Genomic DNA, 27,371 nt, shown 5'->3' with positions numbered 1-27,371 from the left:
TTCGTGATGCAACATTTCTTGAACGACTTCGTGACAACGTCGACTTTGATTCGTTTCCACGCGTCCGAAATCCATGTTGCCATGGTGGACGGGGACGCTTTCTGCAACTTTCCCGTCGGCGTTTTTTTTTTCGTTCGGGTTTCCGGACCCACTCTTCGTATTCCTGTCGAAGGTGGGCCTTGAACGGCTTGTTCACCGAAATGTCCAGGGGTTGTAGTACTGGTGTCATGCCTCCTGGAATCACGACCAAGTCGCAGTTGCTCTTTAGCAGCTTGGTCTTCACATCCGGGGTGAGGTGGCCGCGAAAAGCATCTAAGACAAGCATGGACCGCGTACCTGAAGCTTCCCCAAGTAGTGCCCCGGGGCGCCGCTGCCACACAACCCGGATCCAATGTTCCATTAGCTCGACTGTCATCCATCCTTTCTCCTGGACTCGGATGATGACATCCTTCGGAAAACACTCATTTTTGGGCATGTTTTTTCTCTTCAGAATTATGTAGGGCGGAAGCTTGCGGCCGCCAGCTGTAATGCACAGCATCACTGTGACACGCTGCTTCTCATACCCTGTAGTCTTCACCCTCACCTCCCGGGCTCCTACATCGTTAACGGTGCTTGCTCTCGGCATATCGAAAAAAACGGGCGTCTCATCGGCGTTGCCGATCTGGCCGAAATCGTAGCTGTTTAATCTGCGGAGATCCAGCACATGTTGCTGAAAAGCAACGAGTTTGTTATCAAAATCACTTGGCAGCTTTTGACATATCGTGGTCCGGCGTCTCAAAGAAAATCCATTCCTTCGCATCATGCGCTCCGCCCAGCCACGGCTAGCACGGAACACGGCGCGGGGAATCTCCATTCTCCTCGCGATCTCCATCGCCTTTGTCTGTAGGGCATCGGCAGTGACAGCGAAGCCCCTGTTTCTTTCGCTGCGAACAAACTCGCAGACTTCCTCTTCGAGTTCGAGGTGTCGGCCCTTGCGCGGTCCCGTGAATTTCTTGCGAGTCGCGGCGCCCTTGAGAATCTGGTCCCGCTGCTTCCTCCACCTGATGATACAGGCTTGGTCCACGCCAAATTCTGCAGCAGCACTGTGGTTGCCATTGTCCTCGGCAAACGCGATCGCAGCTCGCTTAAACTTCAAGTTGTAGGATGCCCTCTTTGCACTCATGCTGACCGATGTCAGGGCTATCGAACAACTGACAAAGAAACGTGCGCACGCCACCCGCTACCGCGAAGCCAGTGCAACCTGTCCAGACTTGCGGATTGGATTGGCTGCCGACTCTTGTGCCGCCATCTCTTGTGTGAACCTAGCAACATACGACATCGCGGCTTCAGAGATTAGCGACGAGAGGGCGCGCTTGGCGGCCCTGACTGCGCCGTGTTCGCAGAAGGAAAAAAAAAAAAAAAAAAGAAGGGTGCTTAAATTCGCAAGCAAACTTTTTTCCAAAATATTTATAGTGAAAACGGGGGGTGCTTAGAATCGGGGGGTGCTTGGAATCGCGTAAATACGGTAGGTTCTGCGAAAGCCTACAAGGTTTATTTGCCATGCTCACTGTCCCTCTGCTTTGAGTTGTTCAGTAATCTGCTTGCATTTTGATTAGTCCTGATAGTAGAGTGACCGCCTTGGGAAAGCATTGGTCTTAGGTTTGCATCCCAGACAGGGACACATTTTTTTCGTCAAGCACGAAGCTTCTATTTCAAGAAATGTGTAGTTGACCGTTTGTAGTTTCCTGGCTACTAACAGGTGCATGACAATTTCTGCCGTCCATGAACGTTAATTACTCCACCTTGCGGCCTTTAACTTGTGGTACAACCCCTACAGACAGGTCGCTAATGCGTTATTAAATTCGTCGAAAATCATCCCAGATCATGAACCTGGGCGACGTGGTTCCGCTGGACTGCTGCCGCCTTGTGATGTACGACGACTGCGCCGAATCCCTGGAGTGCTCGCTGGAAGAGGTGGCCCACCAGACCATGGGCCAGATCCTGGGCGGCGTCAAGTCCACCTACCCCTTCGACCTCCTGCTGGAGACGCGAAAGCCCCACGAGACCTTCCAGCCCTACAAGATAGGAGGTGAGCAAGGGGGTGAGCCGGTAACCGGGGGGGGTAACCGGTAGCCGGGGGGGCGGGGGGGGGGGGGGGGGGCAAAGGTTCATCGCAGCGCCCCCCATCCTACTAAGTCAATGTATAGGGCAGATTTTGCGCCCCCCCCCTCCTTCTTAGGTGACTAGAAGGGTCAATGTACGAGGCAGATTTTACCTCCCCCCCCCTTAGGTGATTTGCCCCCCTGCTCCCCCCCTGTGCGCACGCCTATGATCATCAATGCATTCCTCAGGGTGTAGACTGAGATTTCAGAGGTATGCTTCGGTTTTGCCTGAAGCCTATGTCTCTTGTTCTTTGCCAACCATAGGGGAGGTGGTTCTTGCTGGGAAAAGAAAAATGAATCTAGTTTTTTGCAGGCCGCAAGGTTAGCACAGCTTAAAGAAGTAAAGGGAATAAAAAAATGGAGTGGAGCAGGCATCTGCCACTCACTGACCTCCATCAACCAAGCAGCAAAAGTCTCATCTACTTGTGGTGGCTGAGCTCTTCCAGGCATAGTGAAGTGCGCTGTAGTGAAGGGGGCAAAGTGCACAAAAATCGGTAGACAAGTCAATCTTTCAGTTGATGTTGAATGGAGGTGGTGATGTTATAGCAAAGGATAGCTGATGTTATCCAACACTAGTTAGCATTAGCCAACATTAGCGGTGGTCAAGATTGGTCAGAATGTGGTGGTCAAGATTGGTCAGAATGTGGTGGTCAAGATTGGTCAGAATATTGTGGTCTAGGTTGGTCAGAATATTGTGGTCTAGGTTAGTCAGAATATTGTGGTCTAGGTTGGTCAGAATATTGTGGTCAAGATTAGTCATATGGTGTTCAAGATTGGTCGGAATATGGGGGTCAAGATTGGTCACAATATGGTGGTCACATTATTTTTGGACACGCTTGAAACACAGACACAGTAAGGCACACAAAAACCACAAACGAAAGTGCAATGGTGGTCACGGTTGGTCAGAATTTATTCTGGGGATGAAACACAAGAAGACATAATTTGCAACCTTTTTATCCCCTGGCAATATTGATATTAACTGGCATGACAAATGCAACAGCGTTATTCTTTTATATTGAAAATGAGCTAGTGATCTCGATTGTAGACTGCACTATTTGTGATTTCTGACTGCTGTCGCATGCGCTGGTTTTCAGGAACAACGGTCAAGGTGCACATTGTGAATCTGGAGGCAAACGAGATTGGGCGAGCGATTGTAGTCCGCGGCCTCAAGACTCAGACGGTCGAGGAGTTCAAGGCTCAGGTGGCTCAGGTGAGTTTCTGATCTTGCTTTACAAACCTGCGTCACTTCGTGTTTGTGTTCGCGTTAAACACTTTTGTAGTGTTGTAGATATTGGAACTACTCTTCATCTTCTGAATTACTGGCACTTTTTTTTAATCTTTATTGGACTCGACAGAGTAGATCTTGGAAGTGTGTTTATTCAGCCCTCTGTTTATTCAGCCCTCTGTCCGTTATCACTTTCTCGATCCTCAATACTGGAACTACCGTTGTTGTATCGATAATCGCCATTTTCTCATTATTGAATTCGACGCTGACTTTAACTTGGAAGTAGTTAGCTTAACGATTAGTATGTAGAGAAAGAATAGACAGCGATGAGCCAGTAGTTAACCAACACTAACCAGTGCTTACCAGCACTTTGTAACCTTAAGGGGGGACGCGGGTCTTAGAATAGTAAAAAATGGACAGAAAATCAGTTTTGAGAAAAACGCATTTTAGGCATGTTTGCACCCCTAAGCAGCTGCCCTCAAAATATTATCGCCGATTTCGCCCGGGAAATGGGTTAAAACTTATACACCACGGGAGCCGCAAAATGCATCTCAACAGGCAAAATTTGTTCAAACTTCCCGCGCGCGCCGCGGGCGCAGCAGCTGGCCGATCGCCGCCATCTTTGGCTTGTTTTGAAGCTGTTTTCTTTGTGTACATTTTGCGGCATTTCAAAATGGCGTCGCTGCAACAGAACTGCCGCTATCCGCGCTTTTCCGAAGGGTGGTTGTAGAACGCTCATTGGCCAGAGCACGCGCGCGCGAGGCGAGCCCCTTCTCTTGCGCCTCCCATTGGCTGGCGCAACCCGAGGCGGCCATTTTGTTTTTGTATTTTTGTTTTTGCGCTCACGGCTGCCGTGTTGCCGGTGTCGTGTGCTCGTGTGTTGTTACAAGTGTCATCTTCCACTCTTACGATCGCGTTGTGCGGCCCGCCGACACACAGTTACCTTATTTTGTGCTGGCACATCCGGAGATTCTCGTGTAAAGAAGACGCGCGAAGCGTACGAGGGCGCGATGCCGAAACTACTTGTCGCTACCGGAGCGTCGAGTCTACGAGAACTGCCCGGTTCCCCTTGGTCAAGCTGCAGCCATCGGATCATTAGGCAACGCTTCAGTGGCATTCGAAACCGCGTTCGTATGGCATACTATGCGGGACTGCCGAGTGCGCGGGAAATACGGCGACGGGAGGAGTGCTTGGCATCGCAGCGCGCAACGAAGCAGCGGAAGTTCAAGCCGTTGGATGTTGGTGAACGACGGCAAGGAAAATGGCACAGTATTTATCCGCGTGGACTTATCCGTGATAAAAACGTTCTTTGGGCTTGTGCTTCGTTCCGAGTTCGGCTCAAGCAGTGACCTTTTTCAAGGCAGAGGGTATAGGCTGCATTCAAAGCCTGTGCTTCATTATCATAGGTGCGACTCGCGCGAGAAGCGTTTCTCGTAGGACGTAGCTGGTGGTAGTGGTGATAAGATAATTAATGTCATCTGAAGTGAAATGCATTAAATTAGGGCCACAAATACTGTCGACAAGGGTGCAACGGTAGTCGCTTCAACCACGACCTGACAGAGCAACACCGAAATTGCAGAGACGCCGTGTTACACTTTGGGAAATTGATTTGTGCTCCACAGCCTTGAGAAGGTTAAAAACTGACATTGGAAGTTGCAAAAGAAGCACTTATACACCTTTTCAAGTTCTCACGCCAGGGAGGCGCCATATTGAAATGCGCGCCGTCTAACGTGCAAGATTGGCGAAATCGCCATCTTGGGCTGCGCGTACTCGAACCGGCACGCTATCTGTTGGTGTGAGGTCCCTGCTAAAGCCTGTGTTTGCTGATTTTTCGTTTCTTTAAGCTGTTTTGTTTGGTATCGTCGCTGCCATTGACTTATTCGTCGCTGTCTGAACCGTTCAGCGGCGCGCATTTGCCCGTGCGACGCAAGAATTAGCTCCGCGTCTGCGAACGGCAGTGCTTCGTCGTCGGTACCAGTAGCAGCCAGCGTAGTACCAGGTCGATCACGGCGTGAAGTGTTAATAATCGGTAACTAGAGCGTTCTTGCAGCTGTCTACCGCTTTCCTTTATTGGCGTACTAAATGTCTACGGATTATCCATCAGTTTCAAACCTCCGCGCATACTCGTTCGCGGCGCGTAAGTTTGTCAGCTGTAAACTGTAAACACCGCACAATCCTTCTTCACAGATACAGTTGACCTACATTCACCCCGACGACGTCGAAGACTAGGTCGAGGAGACCTGTGAGTGGCCAGAAATACCGCGAGCGAACATTGTTATATCTCGCTGAGGCGAATGCGTGGGGTCTTCGCGAGGTGTGCAACTACGAGGCACTGGAGTCGCGCAGCTACGTGCAGTTTGACTGTGTGGGTCAGTCGCTGGCGCACAATGTGAAGGAAAAAGTCGTGCTGGTGAAGGGGAATGTGACACCGTCGCAAGCCGATCGCGCGTGGGTTTCCGCTAGGCCGTCCGCTGAAGTACGGCGCGCGCAGGCTGCACATGCGTAACCGGGCAAGGCGGAGTTTGCAGCCGTGTCGGCCGCTGTGTTATGGACGATATGAAGTGTGAATCCGCAACATTCTCACGAGTTAGTAGGTGAGTCATCAGTGGCTTGCGTACCTTTCTTTCCTATCTAGGATGCTGCTTGGGAACGTTGTTCTCGTCGTTTTTCTTGCCGCCAACGAAATACCGGGAATAGAGGCGTGACCAGGGCGACACGCGCAAGTTCTTACTATTTAGTGAAGCCACCCACTGCTGCCGCAATTCAGGCGACGAAGGAAAACGATGCAGCGCGAACATGCCACGCTTGCACTCATCGCGTGGCGTACATGCGCTGCGGACACACGATTGCACCTTAAATATTTCTCTTCCGCTGCTTGTTCGTTCACCCGTACACGACACAGTGATGACCAGATGACTTGCTATGCGAATGCAGTAAATTTTCTGCCATGGTAGTCCACTTCGTATCGGACACAGGCGCATAACACAGTCACACAAACGCGTACCGAAGCAACACACACACAGCACTGGCGCAGCCCAAAGCACGGTAGTTTTTCCGATTTACCGACGCCACCCATTTCTTCTGCAATTCCGGCGACGACGGAAAGTGATACAGCGAGAACATGTCACACTTGCAATCCTCGCGCGGCGTGCTGTGCTGCGGGCACACAAACACGCCTAAAATGTTCCTTTTCCGCTGATTGTTCGTGCACCCATGCACGACACAGTGATGGCCAGACGATCGGTTCTTTGAATACGCACCATTTCCGGCCATGACAATCGCTTTTTATCGCAAAGAAGGGCCTAATTCGCAAACAACATCCAAGCGTACCAAGCGTACAGATACAACATGCGCAGCCCAAAGCGCGATGGCAACACTGAAAACATACCCTCGAACCCTGCAGCGCACTGGAGCGAGCATGGGTGCGAGGGTGCTCCTGTGAAAAGGTGTATACAGTAGTGATACCAAGCACAGACTTTCAAAATTACACAAACCAGCAGGGGACCCCGAGTACAGCCCTTGCCTGCTGTTGAGCCAAGTGCTATTGCTGGACAATAATAACTGATTTTTGGTTTAATAAATAACCCACGTGCTTTTTAGACTTAATTTCTCTGTCTATTTTATTTGCCTGTTGCAAAGCCACATTCATAGACAAATTTTGTATTTCTTTAGCTTGCAAGGAATTGGTACAGGCCTATGAATTGCTAAAGGTGGAGTTTATCACTCTGGTACTGGGTGCACTATGTGGCTTTATAAGAAGATTTTGCCAGTACATTGGCAGGTCATGGTCACATATTTGGTATGGCTGTTCTCGTGAAGAAGAGACCTATCAAATGATATAACCACTAGTGCTGTGGCTGCACTTCCACAAAAGTTACAGTTGTCTGAAACTTCAAATGCGTTTTTCTCAGTTTGATATTTTTGCTCAACGCACTCAGCCTTACGGGGTTTTTTTCCATGTTGTTGCTGAGTAAAAATCACAAATTTGGTATCATCTTACTCGTATTGAAACGATCTGGGGGGTGATGCTATTTGCATTACTCTAGCACCATTTTACAAATTTTAATTAAGGATACTAATGAGAGTGAATCAGAAAAAATAACCACAAGTGAGTGTTCATCTGTTTTCTGACCTTCACAGTGCTCTCAAGGGAATAAAAATAGCATCACCCCCTACAGCATGATCTGGGCATTGGGCCCATGCACTTACATATTGGTTTTAGTAGGTCGAAATTGCCTAAAAGCCCCGTAAGAAGCAGGCACTAATTATTTTTTCGAACCTCGAGATCTTTTGAACTAGTGCAGCTATTAAAAAACTAATTACATATTTGAAATCAGCATAAAAAACTGGTCAAGAGAGTGAAGTTTAGTTCATATTGACTCAAAAATAAAGAAAAAATTTTAGGACCCACGTCCCCCCTTAAGGGTGTATCCACACGACGGACCGAATCCGTCTTTTCCGCGGCGGACGGCGCATCACGTGACCCCGCGTCACGGATTTGTGCCATCCGTGGCGCGTCCGCGGACGTCGCGGACGGAAAATGCCAAGCTCTTTTTCGCATTCGGATTCGCGCGGAATAACACAACAGATTTAGCCGAAGGTGCCATTATCGGTCTGGCAACAAGCGCTGCTTTTTCTTTTTCTCGTATGGAACTCCATCTTCAACTTAAAAGAAACTCTGCGCCGTAGACGGAAACATAAAAACCTTCAATAATTTTGCTAGCGATGAATGCGTTTTCGACTTTCAGACTGCTCGCGCCATCTAGAGAAAAAAGGAACAAGCAAGCATTCGCACATTATTATGACCTCTGGGATTTGGTAGCACTCGCGCTACCGCAGATCACCGAGCTCATGTTCTGTTAATAGAGGCACTCGCTAAGCCTACAGCTCTCAGAAAACGAGTACGGCGCTCGGAAACAGTACCAAATTGCCATGAATACGTTGCCAGCGAAGCTTGAGGACACAAACCTAAAGCCGACACAATCGTCAGTTTAGGACTAACAGGCCGTGCAATGCGCGGCGAAGAGCTTAAAGATTCGAAGCGGGCAGCTCTCGCTTCAGACAGTGCCGCCATGTTTTTTTGCTGCGGCGCGTCCGTCTAATCGCTTCATCCGTCGTCTGGATGTGCTTTCCAGCCGGACGGGCGGCGGAACGATCGTCTGCGGACGAGATGTCCGCGGATAAGTCCGTCGTGTGGATACACGCTAAGGGACGAAAACAGAACAGAGTGGGTCAGGGAACAAATAGGCGTTAAGAACGTCTTAGTCGAAATCAAGAAGAAATGAGCATGGGCAGGGCATGTAGCATACAGGCAAGATAATCGCTAGTCATTAAGAGCAACAGACTAGATTCCAAGAGAAGGCAAGCTCGCGAGGGGGAGGTGGAAAGTTAGGTGGGCAGATGAGATTAAGAAGTCTGCGGGGATAACGGGGCCACAGCAAGCACAGGATAGGGTTGACCAGAGGAACATAGGAGAGGCCTTTGCCCTGCAGTGGGCATGGTCAGGCTGATGATGATGATAGTGAACTGGTGCTAACTGGCATTAGCTAGCGCCAGTAGTCATTCATTATGTGGCATGTTACAGTTACATGTTACATTAGGGGTGTGTACTCATGCATCTGCATGTCTCGGCCATACTTGTTCAGGACTCGCGAATTTAAACGCGACAATTTAAGGCAAGGTAATGCACACTTTAGTTTCCACAGTCTTCAGTTTTTCATATCGGCATAATTTCAACTCACACTTGCGTCAGATCTGAACTTACTAGGTATGGGCGAATATTTGAGCATTTCGAATATTTAAGCAAATATTACAGTATTCGAATTTGCTTTGACATCAATTTAAATTATTTGATATTTCGAAGTATTCGAAATGAACAAATAGACGTATATTCAATTGCATGTAAAACACCCTAAAGGATGGTTTCACTGCAGCGTGATGCTGCTATACCGTGAAACCACCTATTCAGGTGAAAACCACACTGCCATGAAGCCACACTTTAATGTTAATTGTACATATTACCAGTACCTTGAATAATTATTTTTGTATGTTATACGGACTTATGTGCACAAAGTATAGCAAATTTTAAAACTTAACTTATTTCACCGCTTATAACTTTTGCTTTACTACGATTCAAAGTTGCTTCCACTTTGCTTCGAACCAAAAAGAAGTTATGTTCGCACAAGCGTTGTTCTAATTTGTTGTTCTAATTCTAAAAAATACTGTGCACGTAAGGCGGGTCAGAACAAAATTGCTCATTTTTCTTTAATATGTGATATATACCGTTCAAACTATTCTATTTGAAATTATTTGATTTTCATTACTCTATTAAGTCACTACAGTATAGACCGCTTATAACGTAAGTCGCCGGAGTCGCGAATATCCGCACTATAAGCGGTACCGCACTATAACCAAAACAACCTTCTTCAAAGGCGGCACTTGCGCAAAACGTGTTGAGCATGTAGCCTCGCGTGTCCGATAATCGACATATGCGATTTGGGGCGCTTACAACCTCTTAAATCTCCGAATGTTCAAAAATTAACCGCCAAAGACCCGCATTGCCAGCGAAATAACACGGGGAAAAAAAAGCAAACAAAACAAAGTACCATCGCGGAAATTCGCCAACTACCTTTCAGGCCATCTCGAGGTATGCGCATTACACAGAAACCATGTCGAATCGCGACCGAAATTTCACGTGCTGAGCGGTACCGATCGTTCGATTTCACGGGCGCGCACGCGATGTCCGACATTGCAATCGAATCCGGAACCACCATTCGAGTTGCATGCGCCAACCATGCCCTCGTTTTCATTAACGATATGATTCTCTTCCCTTCAAGTGCAGCCATCGCAAAAAGTTTCGTTGATTCCGCACCAAACCGCAACTTTTATCGCCCGCGACTGCTACCGAAAAGCAACCAACGCTGATTAGGCCTAGCGTGCGGTTCAGCATGTTGTCGTGGGAAGTTTGTCCAAGACAACATGAAGATCGGACGTCGAAAAGATCGCACTCAAGCACTAACCCAAGAACAGCGCGCGCGTGATACGAAGTTTGTGTTCGCGGCCGGGAGATCAACGGCGACAAAAGCCCGCCAAGCTCGTTTAAGTCCGCGCACTGGCAGAAAAGGCGAAAGCGCGATATCTGTAGCAAGTGTGATAACGACGACGCTTTTACCGACAGGAAATTTACGTTCCACGCGTAACGCGCTGTCGGCAAGCGGCCGCGGAGCCTTGCCGCCTCGCCACCGCCGGTGCAAAGGCTACTCCGTCGCCTAGGCAACCACCATCCTTCCCCACTCGGCGAGCCCGCACAGCGCTGCCGCGGTCTTTTTCCTCCCTCCGCCCCTCGTTCGTTCACTGTGCGTGCCCTCGCCCTTCGTAACGACCTCGTCGCTCCCTCCCCAGCGGCGTACCTCCTTTGAGAACCGCACTCGCTACCCCGTTTGTCAGAAATATTTTCCCGCAACCGCATTATAAACGGTATTTCATCTTGGGGGACTGCACAATAAGCGGTATGCGTATACATGCGGTTCTATGGGAGGGTAAACGGGAGTTGAAAAAGACCGCATTATAACCGGTCCTGCACTATATGCGGTTACGTTATAAGTGGTCTGCACTGTATTCGCTTCGAAGCTCTAGTTTACTATTCTCCCATCCCTATAAATTACATTGAGAGACCAGATTTGTAGCATTTCGAGCAGTTGCGCTTGCCAGTCACCATACTCAAGAGTTTAGACATCGTGTTTCAATCTGTGAGCACTGTAAACGTTAGGGTTAACATGGCACGTGGCTTCATTCAAGCAAGCTGTTTGTTTTTGCACAGCAACTGGGTCTGCCTTCAAGCAACATGCGCATGGTGCTCGAGAACTACCACAACGGCCTTGAACTCCTCTGCGCACCTGGGCGCATGCTCAGGTCTGAAGGCTTTGGCAAGAGCAATACGGTAAGTCAGCTTAGTCACAATAGCTGTTAACTGTTCAGTTGTACTGACTTTTGGGCTATTTGGATTGGGCACTTTTACTAGTTGGTTTGTACACCATCTTTATCATTGTTGCTCGTCTACGTCGCTTAAGTGCTGTGATCACAGTGTCCACATTCACAAATGCAAAACCTTGGAAAAGAAAAAAAAACCTGCAACATTTTTAGTATTGACACAGGAGACGATGTGCACATTAGATTTATTGCACATGAAATAGGCACTCCATGCAAAATGTAATGTCAAACTTAGCTAATGTTACCTACGCAAGAAATGCTCTTGTAAGTCGACGAGAGGTTTAACGGGAAGAGAAATGCATACGTTACTCCTGTTTTGGCAATAAATATTTCAAAAATGAGGTATGCAGTCTAAGTCCACAGGTCTTGTTCAACTCTACGTATACAGTTTCTGTAGAAACACTGAGTAGCAATTTTGTGGCAATCTTGATTTCGGATATATTACCCTGCGTTCATAAAGGTGCCATAGTTTGAATCGATGGCTTGACATGAACATGACAGCTCACATGCATATAAGTCACGGCATGAACATCATGCCTGACGTGTATGAGGCACCGATGGGAACATGACACCCTGGCATAAACATGCCCAGGGAAATGCAGTGAACATCTTGGGCACATACACGTCGGGCATTATTTTAAACCATGTTTGACCAAGTCAATGCCAGCGTGCAGGCCACTATTGTTTTACTGAAGCGAAGGAGCAGCTCTGTTCTTTCATTGCTGGTTCACGTCTTTTAATTGCTCACATCTGCATGAAAACGCAGGTGTTCATAGAATTTCTCAACGAGGAAGACTCCAAGCTGCCCTTCCGAGAGTCTCGTTTCTTCGAGATTCTCGATCGGCATATCAACACGATCGTCATCTACGTCCACCTGCCACAAGAAGAGGAAGGTTCGTACCGTTCAATACCATGTACTGCGCGCTTCAGTTTCACCTTGAATTCTCTGTCTAGAATATTTAGATTCCCCTGTTCACCCTTTCTTGTAACCACCTATTTCATGTCCCGTCCCCCACAGTGGGCATGAGCTGTGGTTGTTCAATCCCACTACAAAACTTATACCCATCTGCCCTCTTGAACTTTCTATAAAGTTTACGAATTTTGGCTTGTTTCGTTAGCTAATGGACACTTTCATGTTAGGCAGTAAAACCCTACTCTTACGTTCCCCAGTGCTGCATTTTCCCAGCTGTTACGTCCTTTTCTGCTGGTCCCAGCATAGCTTCCATGGGATCCAATGTATTGGAAACCCCGCTATTACTTTGCATCTGTGGAAGCATTCCTGTATGATACGTTGCGAAGGGCGTTTCAAGCCAGTCGAACGGGCACAGAGGAGAGCAGCCACGTTGACTTTTCACGCAGCTTGGCCTGGCTTGATCGTAAGATTAGGCGCACGAATAATAATTATAATATCTGGGGTTTAACGTCCAAAAACCACGATATGATTGAGAGACACCGTAGTGGAGGGCTGCGGAAATTTCGACCACCTGGGGTTCTTTAAGGGGGGACACGGGTCTTAGAAACCGAAAAATCGCGAAAAAATCGTTTTTTTGAAAATGTTATTTTCGGATTTTACAGTGACTGATGCATAATCTGGCAAATTTTCACGCGTCCTGGATTGATATTTTAGCCGCAGTAGCGTTTTATATCATGCATGTGACGCGAATATTTTTCGATGGACGCGCAAAAATGGGCTTTCTTGCAGGACGCGCAGCTGCCATTCTACGTCTCTGATCGCGGCCATCTTGGTCCCGTTCGAAAGAGCCGCGTTTCTTTTTTATTTTTCGCGCCACCACTACTGCATACGCCAAGCGGCCTCTAAGAAAAAGCCCGCGAAAAGCTAGTCCCGATGCGCGGTCCTGTTGGTCTACCAGTGCACGTGACAGTGAGCGCGCACGCCATTGGCAGATTTCCACAGTCGTCTGCTCGGGCCGCGGGAGTTCGCGTCGGACAACGCGGCTGAAACGCGCAACCATGCCGAACTCGACGCCAAAGTTCGCTACGAAGTACAAATTCGGTGGGCGGACAAAGAAACGGAAAGTGTACAACTTTCAAAAGAGGCGCCGATCACCTTCAGAAGATGTCGACGGTAGTTTGCCTCCCGTGCCAAGCGCCCCCGAAGACGCTGACTGGGTTAGGCCTAGCGGGTGAAAGCGGCTCTGACAGCGACCACGTTCGACAGACGTTTCGGCGCGACACCGTCATGTTGGAGCCCGGTGATTTATTGAAGATCGAAAAGGACGCGGAAGTAAAACTCCGGAACCTAGCATAAACGCCGGCCATCACGCCAAAATCGGGTCTTCTCGCTTGTGCAAACGACACTGCCACGGACGACGCCGCGGCTGGCTCGGATGTGATGGAGACGCGCTTCGCTCTGGTGAGCCTCGACGCTCTGAACGCTCTGCAGTCAAACGTGAAGTGCAAAGGGTGCGACGGCGATGTGTCTTCGCATAGGTGAGCGCGAATACGGCCTCGCCGTAAAGATTGTTACGTCGTGCGAGATCTGCGGTGATGACGCGCCGGTGTGGAGCTCGCCGCGCGTGAACAGCGGAAAAACGTGTAACCCGTTCGTTGTGAACATTCTTGCCACGCACGCTATGAAGACCACTGGCAATCACCAAACAGCGCTGAATGAGATCTTCGCTACAATGAATGTGTCTGGACCTGGACCTTCGGCTAAAAAACGCATGCAGAAAAAGACCGTCGCAGATCAACAGCATCAGCTCGCAAGCGTGCCTCTGCAGAAAACATGCAGCGGGCGTTGAAAAAAAGGCATTTAGGGGACTCAAAGCAGAAGGACTACCTGCCTGGTGCCTACCGAGAATGCTCAAATTGTAAATTATTGTAAATACACGACTATTCCATGCTAGAGTTTGCCCAAAATGGACTTGTGTTTTTTCACGATTTCTCAGGATTCAAATTTTGCTGCGGTTGCAAACTTGCCAGAAAGATATCTCTGCCTTCAGAGCAGCTAGGACTGTCATTTTTGTTGTGACATGTAGCTCTATCTGTAGTGCACACAGGGGTAGTTGTGAATTTTTGAATAATATCTTCAAACATTTTATATTTGGCACAAAATTGGAGCATAAAGTGGGTGTGTCTGCAACACTGAAAATCAAGGTGCTACAACCTAGCTAAAGATCATCAGATCAAAAAAACATTCCTACCCCTGTGTGCCTTATGTTCATTAGTATCTAGGCATGTGTCAATAGTAGCTCTCTAATAAAATTTTTTTGTGTGCCGTACCTGGAAACAATGGGTAATTAATTTTAAGATATCTCAAAAACTAATCGACATAGGAAAAAAATAATTACATTTTCAAAATCAGCATTAAAAACTGAATCATACTGTTAAGTTTGTTTTTAAATACATGAAAAAATTTAGCATTTCTCTCTCAAGTACAGTGTCCCCCCTTAACGTGCACCTAAATCTAAGTACACGGGCCTCAAACATTTTCGCCTCCAGCCACCACGGCCAGAATTTGATCCCGCGACCTTCAGGTCAGCAGCCGAGTGCCATAACCACTAGACCACCGTGGCGGCGCACGAATGGTGTAAGCAACACCCAAAACATACTTACGATTCCCACAAGTAATGAATAGCCTCTGAGATTTCTGCAAAGATGACGTCCATGATGTAATTAGTTTTAGTTTGTGTGGCACTAGCGAAGGTAAGGTCTTCAGGATTAGTTTGTTTCTGCTGTCGCTTTGGCTTGGACTCATCATCATCATAATTTGACTGAATGCGTGCCCTTTGTGCTAATCAGGCATGAGTAAACATGCCAAGCAACATTGCATGGTTTTTTCAAGCGTACGCATTGCAATAAAATTTTGGGCAGTTCACCACCACTCAGATCTTTAAAACTTTTTGTTTTTTTGGCTCTTGCATTTTCCAGCTCTTACATTTACTCTTTAAAGGGACACTAAAGTGAACACAGATTTTCCTCATATTAGTAAATTACTCTTTCACGAAATCAAACACTTCAGCCCCGCTACGGTGGTCTAGTGGTTATGGCGCTCGGCTGCATTTTCGATGGAGACGAAAATGTTTGAGGCCCGTATACTTACTTTTAGGTGCACGTTAAAGAACCCCATGGGGTCGAAATTTCTGGAGCCCTCCACTACGGCGTCTCTCATAATCATATCGTGGCTTGGGGACGTTAAACCCCAAATATTATTATTAGAAACCAAACACTTCGCGCTTGCCGCGAGAAGACGCTTGGTGAGTAAACGGGCAAAAAGAAAATGCGGGTGGCAACGCCACATCGAAGTTCCCGCACCAATCGTCATGACGTCATAGATTTTGACAGCGTCTACTGGGAGCTACGTCATTCCTAATTGGTCAAAATGAAGTACATTGTCCTCTGAAGGGACCAGAGATTTAAAAATACGAAGTTTCAGGAAAACTAGTTGGGTCAATGTCTCCAAAATACGAAAAATGCACTTCGAAATCCGTGATGTCACGCGCAGAAATTTCAGCGCAAGATTTAAAAATGAGACTTTAACCTTGATTTTTGCCTCTATTTTTAAGGCTATGATGGTGAAATTGACGACATTAGAGCATGCAGAGTAAAATTTATCTAAACCGATTCATTGTCTCACTTTAGCGTCCCTTGAAGTTCCCATCAAAAACGTATCAGTGGAGTTCTGCTGTACTAATTTTATTGATAGAAAGCTTTCATTTGTCGGTTTATGATCGCACCTGTAGTAGTCCTTCAAGTAAGGATACTATCTTCGAACAGGTTCCTGTAGCCAGGCACAGGGTTTGCGGGATTTTTAAGAATTTCAGGGTTAACCAATCGGCGTTTAGCGATATGTCGAAACTCGAGCACGTAAAAATTTTGCGATGAGAGTTAGCAACTAGGGCACTTCAAGGGGGTGCTTCTTGATGCTGGTAAACTAAGCGTAGGTTTTAATTTAACCAATTCGAGATTGCGTCGTGGCTTTGGATAATTGGTTCCGAACAAGTCGAGGCAAATGAAATACTGCTTTTTCTCCTTCAAGCAAGCAGTGTCTCCAGTGTCGGTGCATTTACAGGCTTGCGTGACGATGTTGTGAGGATCTGCTAGCATTTCACCCACACAGCACTGTTTCAAGCCAGCATAACACAGTTGCGGACAGTTTTGTGCCTAAGGTGCAGCAGTACCACTCCATTCTTTACCAGAAAAATACTTTTTTTTTTGGTAAATTATCAGAAAAGTAAACTGTTGCCTAAATAAGTCTACAGCGCTCAGATTAAAATGCAACATCATATTTTTTTGGGTAACAACTGCTGTGAGCAGTTGCCCGTGATAACCGTGTAATGTTGCTACAAATCTGGCTGCTGAAGATCACGTTGGCTCTGATGTGAATGCTCGAGCCAAAATTAAGCCGATATGACACACTGTCGACGCTGGGAACGAAAGTATGTGCATTACTTAGCCCTAAATTTTCGCGTCATTTCAATCTGCAAGTACTGTATCTGTACTAGTGTTGTACCAGTGTTGTCTCTGTGTGCAGTGTTGCTGGAGAAGCAGCGCATGTCTTCCAGCGCCGAGAATGACCAGAGGTGCGGCAACGTAGAAGACGAAGGCGGCACAGGTGAGTGTAAGTCGTGCTTGTTGCATAATGTTGCAGTAGCCATGCCACTCTGCCACTGTACTTTAAATAGTAATGGCTGCATCCAGGCCATGCTGTACTAACTTTAGCCACTGTACTAACTTGGCAGGGTGTAAGTTCTGTGTTACTAAGGGTGTATCCACACGACGGACAAATCCGCAGAAATCTCGTCTGTGGACGATGGTTCCGCCGCCCGTCCAGCTGCGAAGCGCATCCAGGCGGCGGACAAAGCGAGCAGACGAACGCTCCAGATAAGATGTCATGGCGGCACCGTCTGAAGCGAGAGCTGCCCGCTTCAAATCTTTAAGCTCTTCATGGTGCATTGCGTGGCCCGTTAGTTGAAAAGGGACGCCTGTATTTGCTTTACATGTGTATCCGAAAGCTTCGACAGCAAAATATTCATGACGATTTCGCACCGTTTCCGAGAGCCGTACTCGCATTTGCGGAGCTGTAGGCTTAGCGAGTGCCTCTATTGACAGAACAATAGCTCAGAGATCTGTGGAGCTCTAGCGCTAGCAAATCTCAGAGGCCATATTGTACGATTGTTTGCTTGTTTCTTTTTTCTTCAGATGGCGCGCAGGGTAATGTTTTTTTTTTTTTTTTTTGTGCACAGTTCGTTTCTAGTTGAAGATGAAGTTGGAAAGAAAGCGACGATTAGCTGCAATGGCTGTAGTTTTGTCATAATTAGACGATGAAGAACTCTTGTTGCCTGCAAATATATATATAGCGGCACCATCGGCCAAATCTACTATGTTAGACCACCAAAATCCGGATGCAAAAAAGAGCTTGGCATTTTCCGTCCGCGGACGCGGTAAGGATAGCACAAATACGTGACGCCGGGTCACGTGATGCGCCGTCCACGCCGGAAAAGACAGATTTAGTCCGTCGTGCGAATACACCCTAAGTAACACGGGTTCGCTTGAATGATTGAAAGTGAGATTGTGGCGTTACATGCAGTTTCAGTCACCATTTCCTACTTGGGAAGTGAGGCTACTCGTAAACATTTTGTGACAAATGAACGCAGTGGTGTAGCAGTGGTGGCAAAATGACTGCCAACATTCTAGCCATGTCTGCATATCTTACGCTGGAAGAATTAAATAAGATGCGGAAGTTTTTATGTAGAGCAGTGCACAAAATATCTTGACAATGCAATTTCATTTCACTACACTTGTAGTTGATAAAGGAGCTGAGAAATCTGCTCTGAAGACTGGTGTATAATATGACCTCAACATGGCAGAAACGAAGGTGTTAGCTCCAAGTTAATTCCTTTCCTTGAGTACATTAAAGGGACCATGATACAGTCATTAACAATTTCAGGTTTTCAGTGAAAAATGGAAGTAAAGGGTCTATTATGCCGGTACATATATGAAAAATGGACTGTAAAAGAATATTTCAGTGCAAAATGAGCCCCTAAAGTCGCCAGCTATCAAACCCCGCCCACCGCCGGCGGCCACCATTTTGCCATGACTTGTGTAACACTCATGTGCTACATATAGAGCGGAGCCGTCGTTTTCTACCGAAGTTTCAGCCACTGTAAATCGCTCAATTTCAATGCCAAGCTGAAGAAAACTGAAATAGCTCAATTTCACGCGTGCTGTGCACGGAGCAAAATCGTTCGGTGGAATGCAGACGCTCGCAAAGCAAGCAACTTGCTGCATCACGGCTCACTAGTGCACCATTGTTGCCAGACTCAGGCTGCTAGTGTGTTTATAAAAAATATTCAGTTATAAATTAAGTGCTCGACTAAATTCGCTAGAACTTCGCCAGCTTGTTCGTGAACGCACAAGGAATAATCACATAACATAGATTATGATCAAAAATTGGGTGTCATGGAAGAACTGTTTGTAAATGTGTCAAATGGATACGTTATTTCTAGGCTTGTGCGAATAGTAAATATTAGGTTCGAAGCAAAGAGATTTGTTCGAATAATTTCGACCAAATTTTTGCACAATATTTTTTGAAATTGAAACAAGGCATGTGCAAATGTCATTCTTTTTGGTTGGAAGGAAGTGGAAGCAACTTTGAATAATAGCAGGATTTGACTTTCGGTAGAGCGCAAGTGATAACCTGTAAAATATGTTACATTTTAAACTTTACTGTAATTGGAGCATATAAGCCAGTGTAACAAGCTTTTAAACTTAAAAAATGATAAATCGGTGTGAGGGTAATTTGTTCATTTAACCTTGAAGTGGGGCTTCGCGGCAGTGCAGATTTCCTCTGGGTGGTTGTTTTCTCGGCATAGTACTCCTGCACTGCAGTGAAACCACCTACACAGGGGGTTACATGTTTATATATGTCTATTTAGTCATTTTGAATACTTCGAAACTTAGAAAAACTAACTTCGTTTGAAGTGAATTCGAATACTGTAATATTTGTTCGAATATTCGCACAAGGGGGCCTAGTTATTTCAAGGCATTCGATATTCTGTTGCAACAAAAATAATGTCAAAATACATTAATTTGTATGGGTTATAGTAATTATTACCAATTAAATTGTAATTAAATATCTGTTTATTCTGAAGTCGCCAGCCACGATGGTCTAGTGGTTATGGCGCTCGACTGCTGACCCAAAGTTTGTGGGATCGAATCCCTGCCATGGCAGCCGCATTTACGATGGAGGCGAAAATGCTTGAGGCCCTTGTACTTAATTTTACATGCATGTTAAATAACCCCAGGTGGTCAAAATTTGTGGAGCCCTCCACTATGGCATCGCTCATAATCATATCGTGGTTTTGGGACGTTAAACCCCTACTGGTTTCATACTTGAATCCTGCAACCATGTTTGTCTTTCAGTAAATCGAACTCCTGTTAAATGGAACGCATTGTCTTGGTCCTTTCAATTTGCATGTAACAAGAGTACACTCTACTAAGTGCTCAGTTCCAGCTTCTTGTTCTGCATGCAGCCATGGCGAGGTCTACGCAGCAGACGCAGACGGCCAACACGGCGCTGTCTGACGGCTACGACAGCGACCTCTGTGATTCGTCCTCCTCGGGTTGCCGTGGCGGCGACCACTCGGAGGACTCTAGTCTCACGGACAGCGAGCGGACCCTGGTCGGCGACGACATGTCACCGCGCAACAATTCACCCGACATTGCCGACGCGGACGGCAGCGGCTCAGGCGAGGAGCGGCAGCCCAAGTTAGTGCCTTCTGTGGGTGAGTCCATCGAAGTTTTACGTCTGTTAATGCGAAATTCGTTTACTAGGCGTATTTTAGTAGCGCAAAGTTCGAAAAAGAAAGGAAACGGAAGAGAGAAAGGAAGGGTGAAGTTGTCGGCTCGTTGGTTGAACGTATCGTAGGGGAGCACCTCGAAATACAAGGACAGCAAAAATTAAGGTAGCTTCATACAAGTGGTGCCAAGCCTGAAGGAAGTCCGGAGCTGGGCAGCCTTTTCTTTTTCCCTTTATTTTTTTTTCTTCCTCTTTCTTTTTTCTGTTTTTTCTGTCTTTTTTTGTCCGTTTACACACAAACCTCATTATAACAAAATCACATATGCCACGAAAATATCTTCGTTATATCCGAAAATTCGTTAAAAACGTTCATTCATAACACTGTATTTTTGACAAGACTATTCCTCATTTACCGATAATTCGTTATATCCGTGTTCGTTATATCGAGATTTGAGCGTATTTCTATTTCTTTCTTGCTCTTTCTTCCCTTTCTTTCTCTCCGTCTCTATTTCTTTATTTCTATGCTATGCTTTACTCTATCCCCTTGCTATGCTATATTGTACAAGGCTATGCTGTACTTTGCTAGCGTGCCTGGATAGCAGAGTGGTTACAACGCTCGCCTGCGAATCGTGGGCAGGCAGGTTCGAATCTTGCCTTGCCAAAAAAAATTTTTTTGCTAAAAATAGTTCGTTCTTTCTCTTTCTTTCTCTCTATTTCTCTTGTTCTTTCTATCTTTCTTCTTTCTCTTTCTCTCTCTATATCTCTGTACTCATTCTCTCGCCCATCAGCATTTTTGCTTCATACGGGTACTGCACTCACTGCAAGTGTAGTGCCAGTTTTTTCTCTTTTCTGTTTCTTTTTGAACTTTGCGCTACTACAATATGTTAGTAAACACAAACTCATCCAAGAAGTTACCTTGAAGAATGTAGGTTTGTTTAGCGCAACTGAGGAGGCTAAAAAACATTTACAAACTTTCAGAAGTGCCTAAATTTCTGTCTGGACAAATAATTCTGATGATCGCACAGAGCATTAAAATTAAACGGGCTTCCCTCATAAGAGTGAAGTCTACTAGAAAAAAAAGTCAACGCCACATTGGCGAAACAATGCATGCAATAGCAACAATTCATATGTTATACGAAGTAAGGCTAGCAGCTAACTCGGTTACACTAAAAAATACAGGCACAGCTTCGTATACCTTGTTACTGCTAATCTAATGTGCATGTTTGTTTTTTGCACTATCATCTCTTTTATGCCATGTACCACTACTACGTAAATGTGCTCGGTTTCTTTTGCTGCCTGCCAGGTTCTGCTGCTCAAGCCACCGATGGCTTTGACAGGCCTAGCCATATGTGCAGGGGTGGTCAAACGTTCCCAGGCCACTATTCCATGCATTCCTATGGCAGCGTGACCTGGAAACTTTTTACCATCCCTGTACTGCTTTATTTAAAAAAATAAAAAGGTATTATTAATATTATTATTATTATTTTCAATATCCTGAAGTAGTTGACCTACAAGGCAAATTATTGCATATTTGAAATCAGCATGACAAGCTAAACAAGCATATTTAGTCTCGTTGGATTTAGTCATGAAATACAGGAAATATCTTTACAACCCATGTCCTGAACACTCCGCATTCATAATCGTCTGGTCTTCTGCAACGTTGCAGAGATGACGGACCAGATCAAGCGGAGCATGCTTGAACCCAGTGGCAGCACGTCTGCCGCTGCACCCGCTGCCGCTACATCCGCCGCCGACGGCGCCTCTGCAGAGGCCAGTGGCTACGCCTGTGGCGACGCTGCGGTGAGTAGTTGCTTTATCTAGCAGTCACTTCAAAAATGCAGCAGCCAAGGCCCTTGCCTTAAAGGGACCCGCGTCACTTTTTAAGCATAGTCAGAAGATGCGGTTGATCGGTTGTCGAAGCTCCCAAGAACATGTGAGCCAAGCATTGTAGCGCAGCATGAGGCCTATAATTTACGATTAATTTCAATCTAGGCTATAAATCGTTCGCTCTTCTCTCGACAAGCCCTGGCCTGAATCAGATACGGCGGCGCTACCTGAGAACAGTGGGCCTTCATCCAACAAGACCACCGGATTATGATTTGTGGCTCTATGGGCTCCACCATAGAGCATTGTTGATGTATATAGCGGAAGCCGGCCTCTACCAGTATATTTAACTATGTATGCCATTGGGCAAACTCTCGAAATTAAAAAAAAGAAAGTGATGTCAAAATGGCCGCGTCGTAAACACAAAGCCCACTGCCGTTGGCTGATTTGAGCATTGTGAGCTGTATAGTTGCCGCTGCTGCCGGGGTATGCCACAACGTGCACACACTGTACTCTATAATGCTAGAATTACATATGGTGTGAAATAACATCAGTGTGTTCTCAAGTCACACTGAAAGTAAGCCACGTGCTCAAAGAAAAAAAGCGAAAAGAAAGTGCTCATGGTCATGAAACTTGCTGACGGACAGGCATGGCTCCTTGCCTGATGTCCTCCACCCTGCGTAGCTTTCATTGCGCTCGCTGGTACGAAATGAGTGGGAAGGCGCTTAAATAAGTACGCGACAAATCCCTGTAACTCCACTCATACTTGACGGATTCTAAACATTTTTGCGGCAGTCAATTCGTGAGGCAATAAACGCCTTTAATAAGTCATTCGATGATTAGTTGGAAAAATGTTACAGGGCCCCTTTAAACTAAATGTCTCTGCACAGGTGAGATACTGCACCTGCCTCACTCCGAACATTGCTCTCCTGTCTCGTGATTCACCAGGTGATATGCCCCGTTGCACTAAACTGACATTTGCTGATGAAGAACTGCCACCCTACGAATTGCTAGAAGACAGTCAAACTTTAGGAAAGCGAGCTGGTGGCGCAGTCTCATCCCTGTTGCCAACATTGTACGTTTTACCAGATCTCAAAGCCCTTGCCATTTGTCACTTTTTGACAGCATAAATCACTGCTTTCTGAGGGATTAACTAAACCTTGACAGAATTTGTTGTTGGGCTAGTTGGTTACTTGTCAATTGGAGATACTTAGCGCGACTTGAAATTCACTCAAAAAACACACTCGCATTCACACACGCTTCCACTCAGCACTGTGTGTGGGGTGTGTTCTTGAGTCGAAGAGTATGTGAATGTGAGTGTGTTTTTTGAGCGAATTCCAAGTTGCACTAAGCATCTTCAGTATAACTAAACCTTCATATGTGCATGTGAGTGGCAAGCAGCTTTTTGTGTCAGAAGCTGTTGCATCTGCACGAGAGGTCTTTGCCTGTATATGCTATTTGGGCATTGTAGTAATGCTGCACGCTTAATCCATTTCCTGCTGCAGCAGTCCCAGGTGGATGCAGCGGCCACGAAAGAGGAACCAAGGCGCTACTTCCGTGCATGGCCGTACACTGACAAAGAGGACGGCAGCCGCAGTAAGTTGGCGACGCGCATGGCAGAATGCACTGCAATCTTTACTGTCATTAGGCTCATTCTCGCCTCTGGCTGTACTCAATTACAACCGAAGAAGCTGTTCTGTCCCTCCCACAGAGAACTTGCATAAGTGCTTCATCCAATAGCCCTCATACTCATTTTCGTGCTGTCAAGCACCTGTCGAGTGTTTCAGATGGTGAACTTTCCCACACACACACGCACACACACGTTTGTGTCGCTACTTTTAGGTTGGAAACTTCAACATCCTGGTAAAGTTCACTGGGGATTCTGACATCGCTCCTCAGCCAAACGTAATATTTTAGGTAGTTACAACAAACCTTTAACAATTTATATGCATAGTTTTACATTCGTCGAGAAAATGTACCTATGCATACCTGCCAACTCTCCCGAATTGTCCGGGAGACTTCCGAATTTTGACCTAATCTCCCGATTGTACGAATGCTATCTCGAATCTCCCGAAAAGTGGCCGAAAAGCGAAAAACTTTTGCGTCTGTCTGTTTTGGCCCCCGTTCCACTTCCACGCATACTTTGGGCAGGATGCGTTCATGCGAGTTCTTCGAGAGTGTCTGCGTTAATGCGACGTGTTGTCAATTTGAAACCCGTAACAACGCCCGCAACTTCAGATCGCCAACTGCCAATGGAGGTCGGTTGGTTCGGTGGAAGGGGGGTGTGCGCGCAAATGTTTTGCGGGCGACCTCCGCAAGCATCGCTAGCTATCACCACTGAAAACAGATCTTTCATGAGCGCGGCAGGCAGACATCTTTCTAGAGGAGGCATTGTTTGAATCACGACCGTGCTTGAAGGAAGTTCAAGCGCAATTTGTACGCTAGGCCTACGCGGCCTGCCTAGGCGTCTGTTGTGTTTGTTACGTGGTTGTGGGGGTTGCGTGTTTCCCCGAGTTCAGTTGGGAGGTAGATGGCGGTGTCAAAAGTAAAGAAGAAGTACTTGCATGTGTTTCTGGACTCGTACACAGCTGAGTTTCTGTGCTTTGTGACTTGGCGGAAAGGTGACAAGTACGGATTCTGTACCACGTGCGCCTGTGATGTAAGCGTGTCGCACGGCGGGAAGGACGATATAAAGGTGCACATCGCTTCACAGAAGCATCAGAACTACGTTCGTGCTGCGGAAGGGCAAGGCAGCATCGGCAGCTTTTTCCAAAGGAGCTGCGAAGACAGTGCGATCCACGCAGAATGCCTATTCACGGGATTTCTTGTGGAACACAACTTGCCGCTAAGCAGGTGTGATCTCGTAGGACCGTTTTTGTCGGAAAATGGGAACCAGGTCCCCTCACAAGTAAAGTTTAGTTCCCTCCACTACAAAAACAGGAAGTAGAGTTTCTCGTGATGAAAGAACAAAGCAGCTCAAAACAAACATCCTTACCCCTGTCTGATCTCAGTCTTCAGTTTCAGTAATTTCCGATACGCAAAAACAAAAAAAAGCCCCCCCCCCCTCCCGCCGCTGCGGTCTCCCGAATTTTCATGCCACTAGGTTGGCAGGTATGCTTATGGTTCAAGCGGAAACCGCCTACCATGACAGTCTTTCACAGGTGAAGAGCAGGTGCACCGCAGTTCTGTGGGCAGAGCTGACATATTTTCTTAGTTTAAACCAAGTACTGATGGATTTTTTGATTTGACATTGTTGGGGTTTATCAGTCACATTTTTCTGCAAGAAAGTTGTCATACTCTTGTTCTTTAGTTACAGCAGGACTTCTCTTTTTGTTGGAAAGGATGTTCAGCGTTAACCTGTACCACATTGTGATATTAGTAACTGGTATCAACCTGTCTGCACAGAGCTTCGAGTCTACGTCGACAAGCGTATCACTTTCGGGGCGCTCAAGAAGGAGCTGGAGCAGTACGTCGGCATCGATTCCAGTCACTTCAAGGTCAGTCAATGTGCAAATTACGGCTTAGTTGAGAAGGCACCTCAAAGGGACAGACAGCCGCTCAGAACACAAATTGAGATAACCCCGCTAATGGAAAGATTAACTATTGTGTTGTCTAAAACGAATCCCGTTTTTCTCGTTACACGTGGATTTATATCTTTATTTCGTTACTCAAAATTACTTTTGGCATCTCATGCGGCGAAAAAGTGAAGGTGCACTTGATGACATTCACTTGACCTTTTACTGAAGTACGCTGTTAATTGTCTCTATATTAGCATTGAAATGCAGTACACATAATCTTTTCCAACTTGAAACATTCAGATATGCCTTCGTTTGTACTGAGCAGAACAGTGGCGCTGCCTTCGCTTGACGTATGATCTGATGCCCATGGGTGGCGGCGGCATGAACGTTAAACAAGTTGGAGAAGTACAAAGAGTGCCTCGTAGCCTCTGTGATTAGCTCCAGCAACGCGTTGCTAGAGCTACCGTATTTACTCGATTCTACCGCGCCCTCGATTGTAACGCGCACCCGTTTTCCGCGACCAAAAAAAAAAAGTAATACATCGATTGTAATGCGCACCCATCTTTCGTGAGAGAAAAGAACAAAAAAAAAAGTCCGTAGGAGTCAAACATCGCACATTCAGAAAACAAGTATTTGGGTTTTAAAGAACTAAAGTTTCAAAAAAGTAAAACACAAAGTCAAAAAGCTGGCCTTGCCGCTAAAACTGTCACCACTACGGCGTCGATACGAGTCGCGTAATGGATCAGTCCTCGTCGCTGTCGGACAACTCCTTGTCGCTGTCGACACTCTTCGATTTCGGGAAACCGGCCCTGCTTTGGTCCACTGAAACCTTTTCGTGAAGCTTTGCTGTAAAAAATCTTCTGCTTCTGTTTGCGCCAGTCTCGCACGCACGTTTCGGGAACTCCGAACGACCGCGATGCGGCCCGATTTCCGTCCGTGTCTCTGCACGTGTAATAACTTCTTTTAAATGCGGCATCGTGGTGCAGTCGTCGAGTATTTGGCGTCGGCACTTCCATGCCGTCGATGCAAACGCAGAACGGGATGACAATCTCCTCAGCACACGTACGAACTGAAAAAATGGCAGAAATGGCCAAGGCGCGTAGGAGGCGGCCATTTTGAAGTGTCGATGGCAATGCGATAACCGAGTTTCCTTTTTTTTTCGGTACTCGATTCTAACGCGCATGCGATTTTTGGACTCGTTTTCCCAGAAAAAAGGTGCGCGTTAGATTCGAGTAAATACGGTAATCACGGAGACCATGAGCACCTGGTTCACGATGAGGTAAAGTGCCCTCAAATGACAACTAGTGTTCGGAAAACTTGTTCTACCTGCATTTTATATTAAAAAATTTTCAAGTGTCACACTTAATGCATGCAGATTTTTTTGTTACTATTAGTGTTTTTCGGAACCTCATTTGCAACTTTGTCAACAAGCCACTAAAAACAACTCGTAGTGCTCATATTGTCTGCTGGCGGAATTTATCCAACACTTTGTGTTGCTCCTACAGGTGTTCCGGGTGTACTCCAACAACCAGGAGTTCGAGTGCACCAAGCTGTCAGACAACCTCGTCTCTTACGCAGAAGACACCAAGGTGAGGACACTCAAAGCGAATGCACGTTATGTTGTATTGCTTTATTCAACATTTCTTCCAGTCCCGACCCAAGCGCATACATATTAAACTGCATTACATGAACCTCCCGAAGAGCTTGACACGCTTAGGACGAAGTGGCAAGTGGAGGTGTCGCCGAGCGGCAGCGGTCCTTTTGCGCATGCAGTGTCAAATTAATGCTGCCCATGAACTGGTCTCACGCAGGCACAGAACAAGGCCACAAAAGTACCAAACCCACGACTGATGACTGCCTAGTAACGGGTACCAAATTCTTTCAGTTCGGTGCTATTCTTGCCAGTCCTCCCG

General features: G+C 46.6%; 1 protein-coding gene across 1 annotated transcript in view; it reads left to right on the top strand.

Annotated features, from left to right (window-relative positions):
• Nucleotides 1-27,371, top strand: part of LOC119403099 (ubiquitin carboxyl-terminal hydrolase 47) — a 90,298-nt gene that overhangs the window by 34,407 nt on the left and 28,520 nt on the right. The window contains 10 exon segments of the mRNA XM_049418802.1: nucleotides 1,861-2,068; nucleotides 3,236-3,351; nucleotides 11,186-11,305; nucleotides 12,122-12,248; nucleotides 16,850-16,930; nucleotides 19,851-20,102; nucleotides 21,783-21,916; nucleotides 23,446-23,536; nucleotides 25,346-25,437; nucleotides 26,964-27,047. Coding sequence (XP_049274759.1) covers nucleotides 1,861-2,068; nucleotides 3,236-3,351; nucleotides 11,186-11,305; nucleotides 12,122-12,248; nucleotides 16,850-16,930; nucleotides 19,851-20,102; nucleotides 21,783-21,916; nucleotides 23,446-23,536; nucleotides 25,346-25,437; nucleotides 26,964-27,047 — 1,305 coding nt within the window.

This window comes from Rhipicephalus sanguineus, chromosome 8 (assembly GCF_013339695.2).
Source record: "Rhipicephalus sanguineus isolate Rsan-2018 chromosome 8, BIME_Rsan_1.4, whole genome shotgun sequence".
Lineage (NCBI taxonomy): Eukaryota > Metazoa > Arthropoda > Arachnida > Ixodida > Ixodidae > Rhipicephalus > Rhipicephalus sanguineus.
The sequence above is the reverse complement of the archived record's forward strand: the minus strand, read 5'-3'. Positions and strand labels throughout refer to the sequence as shown.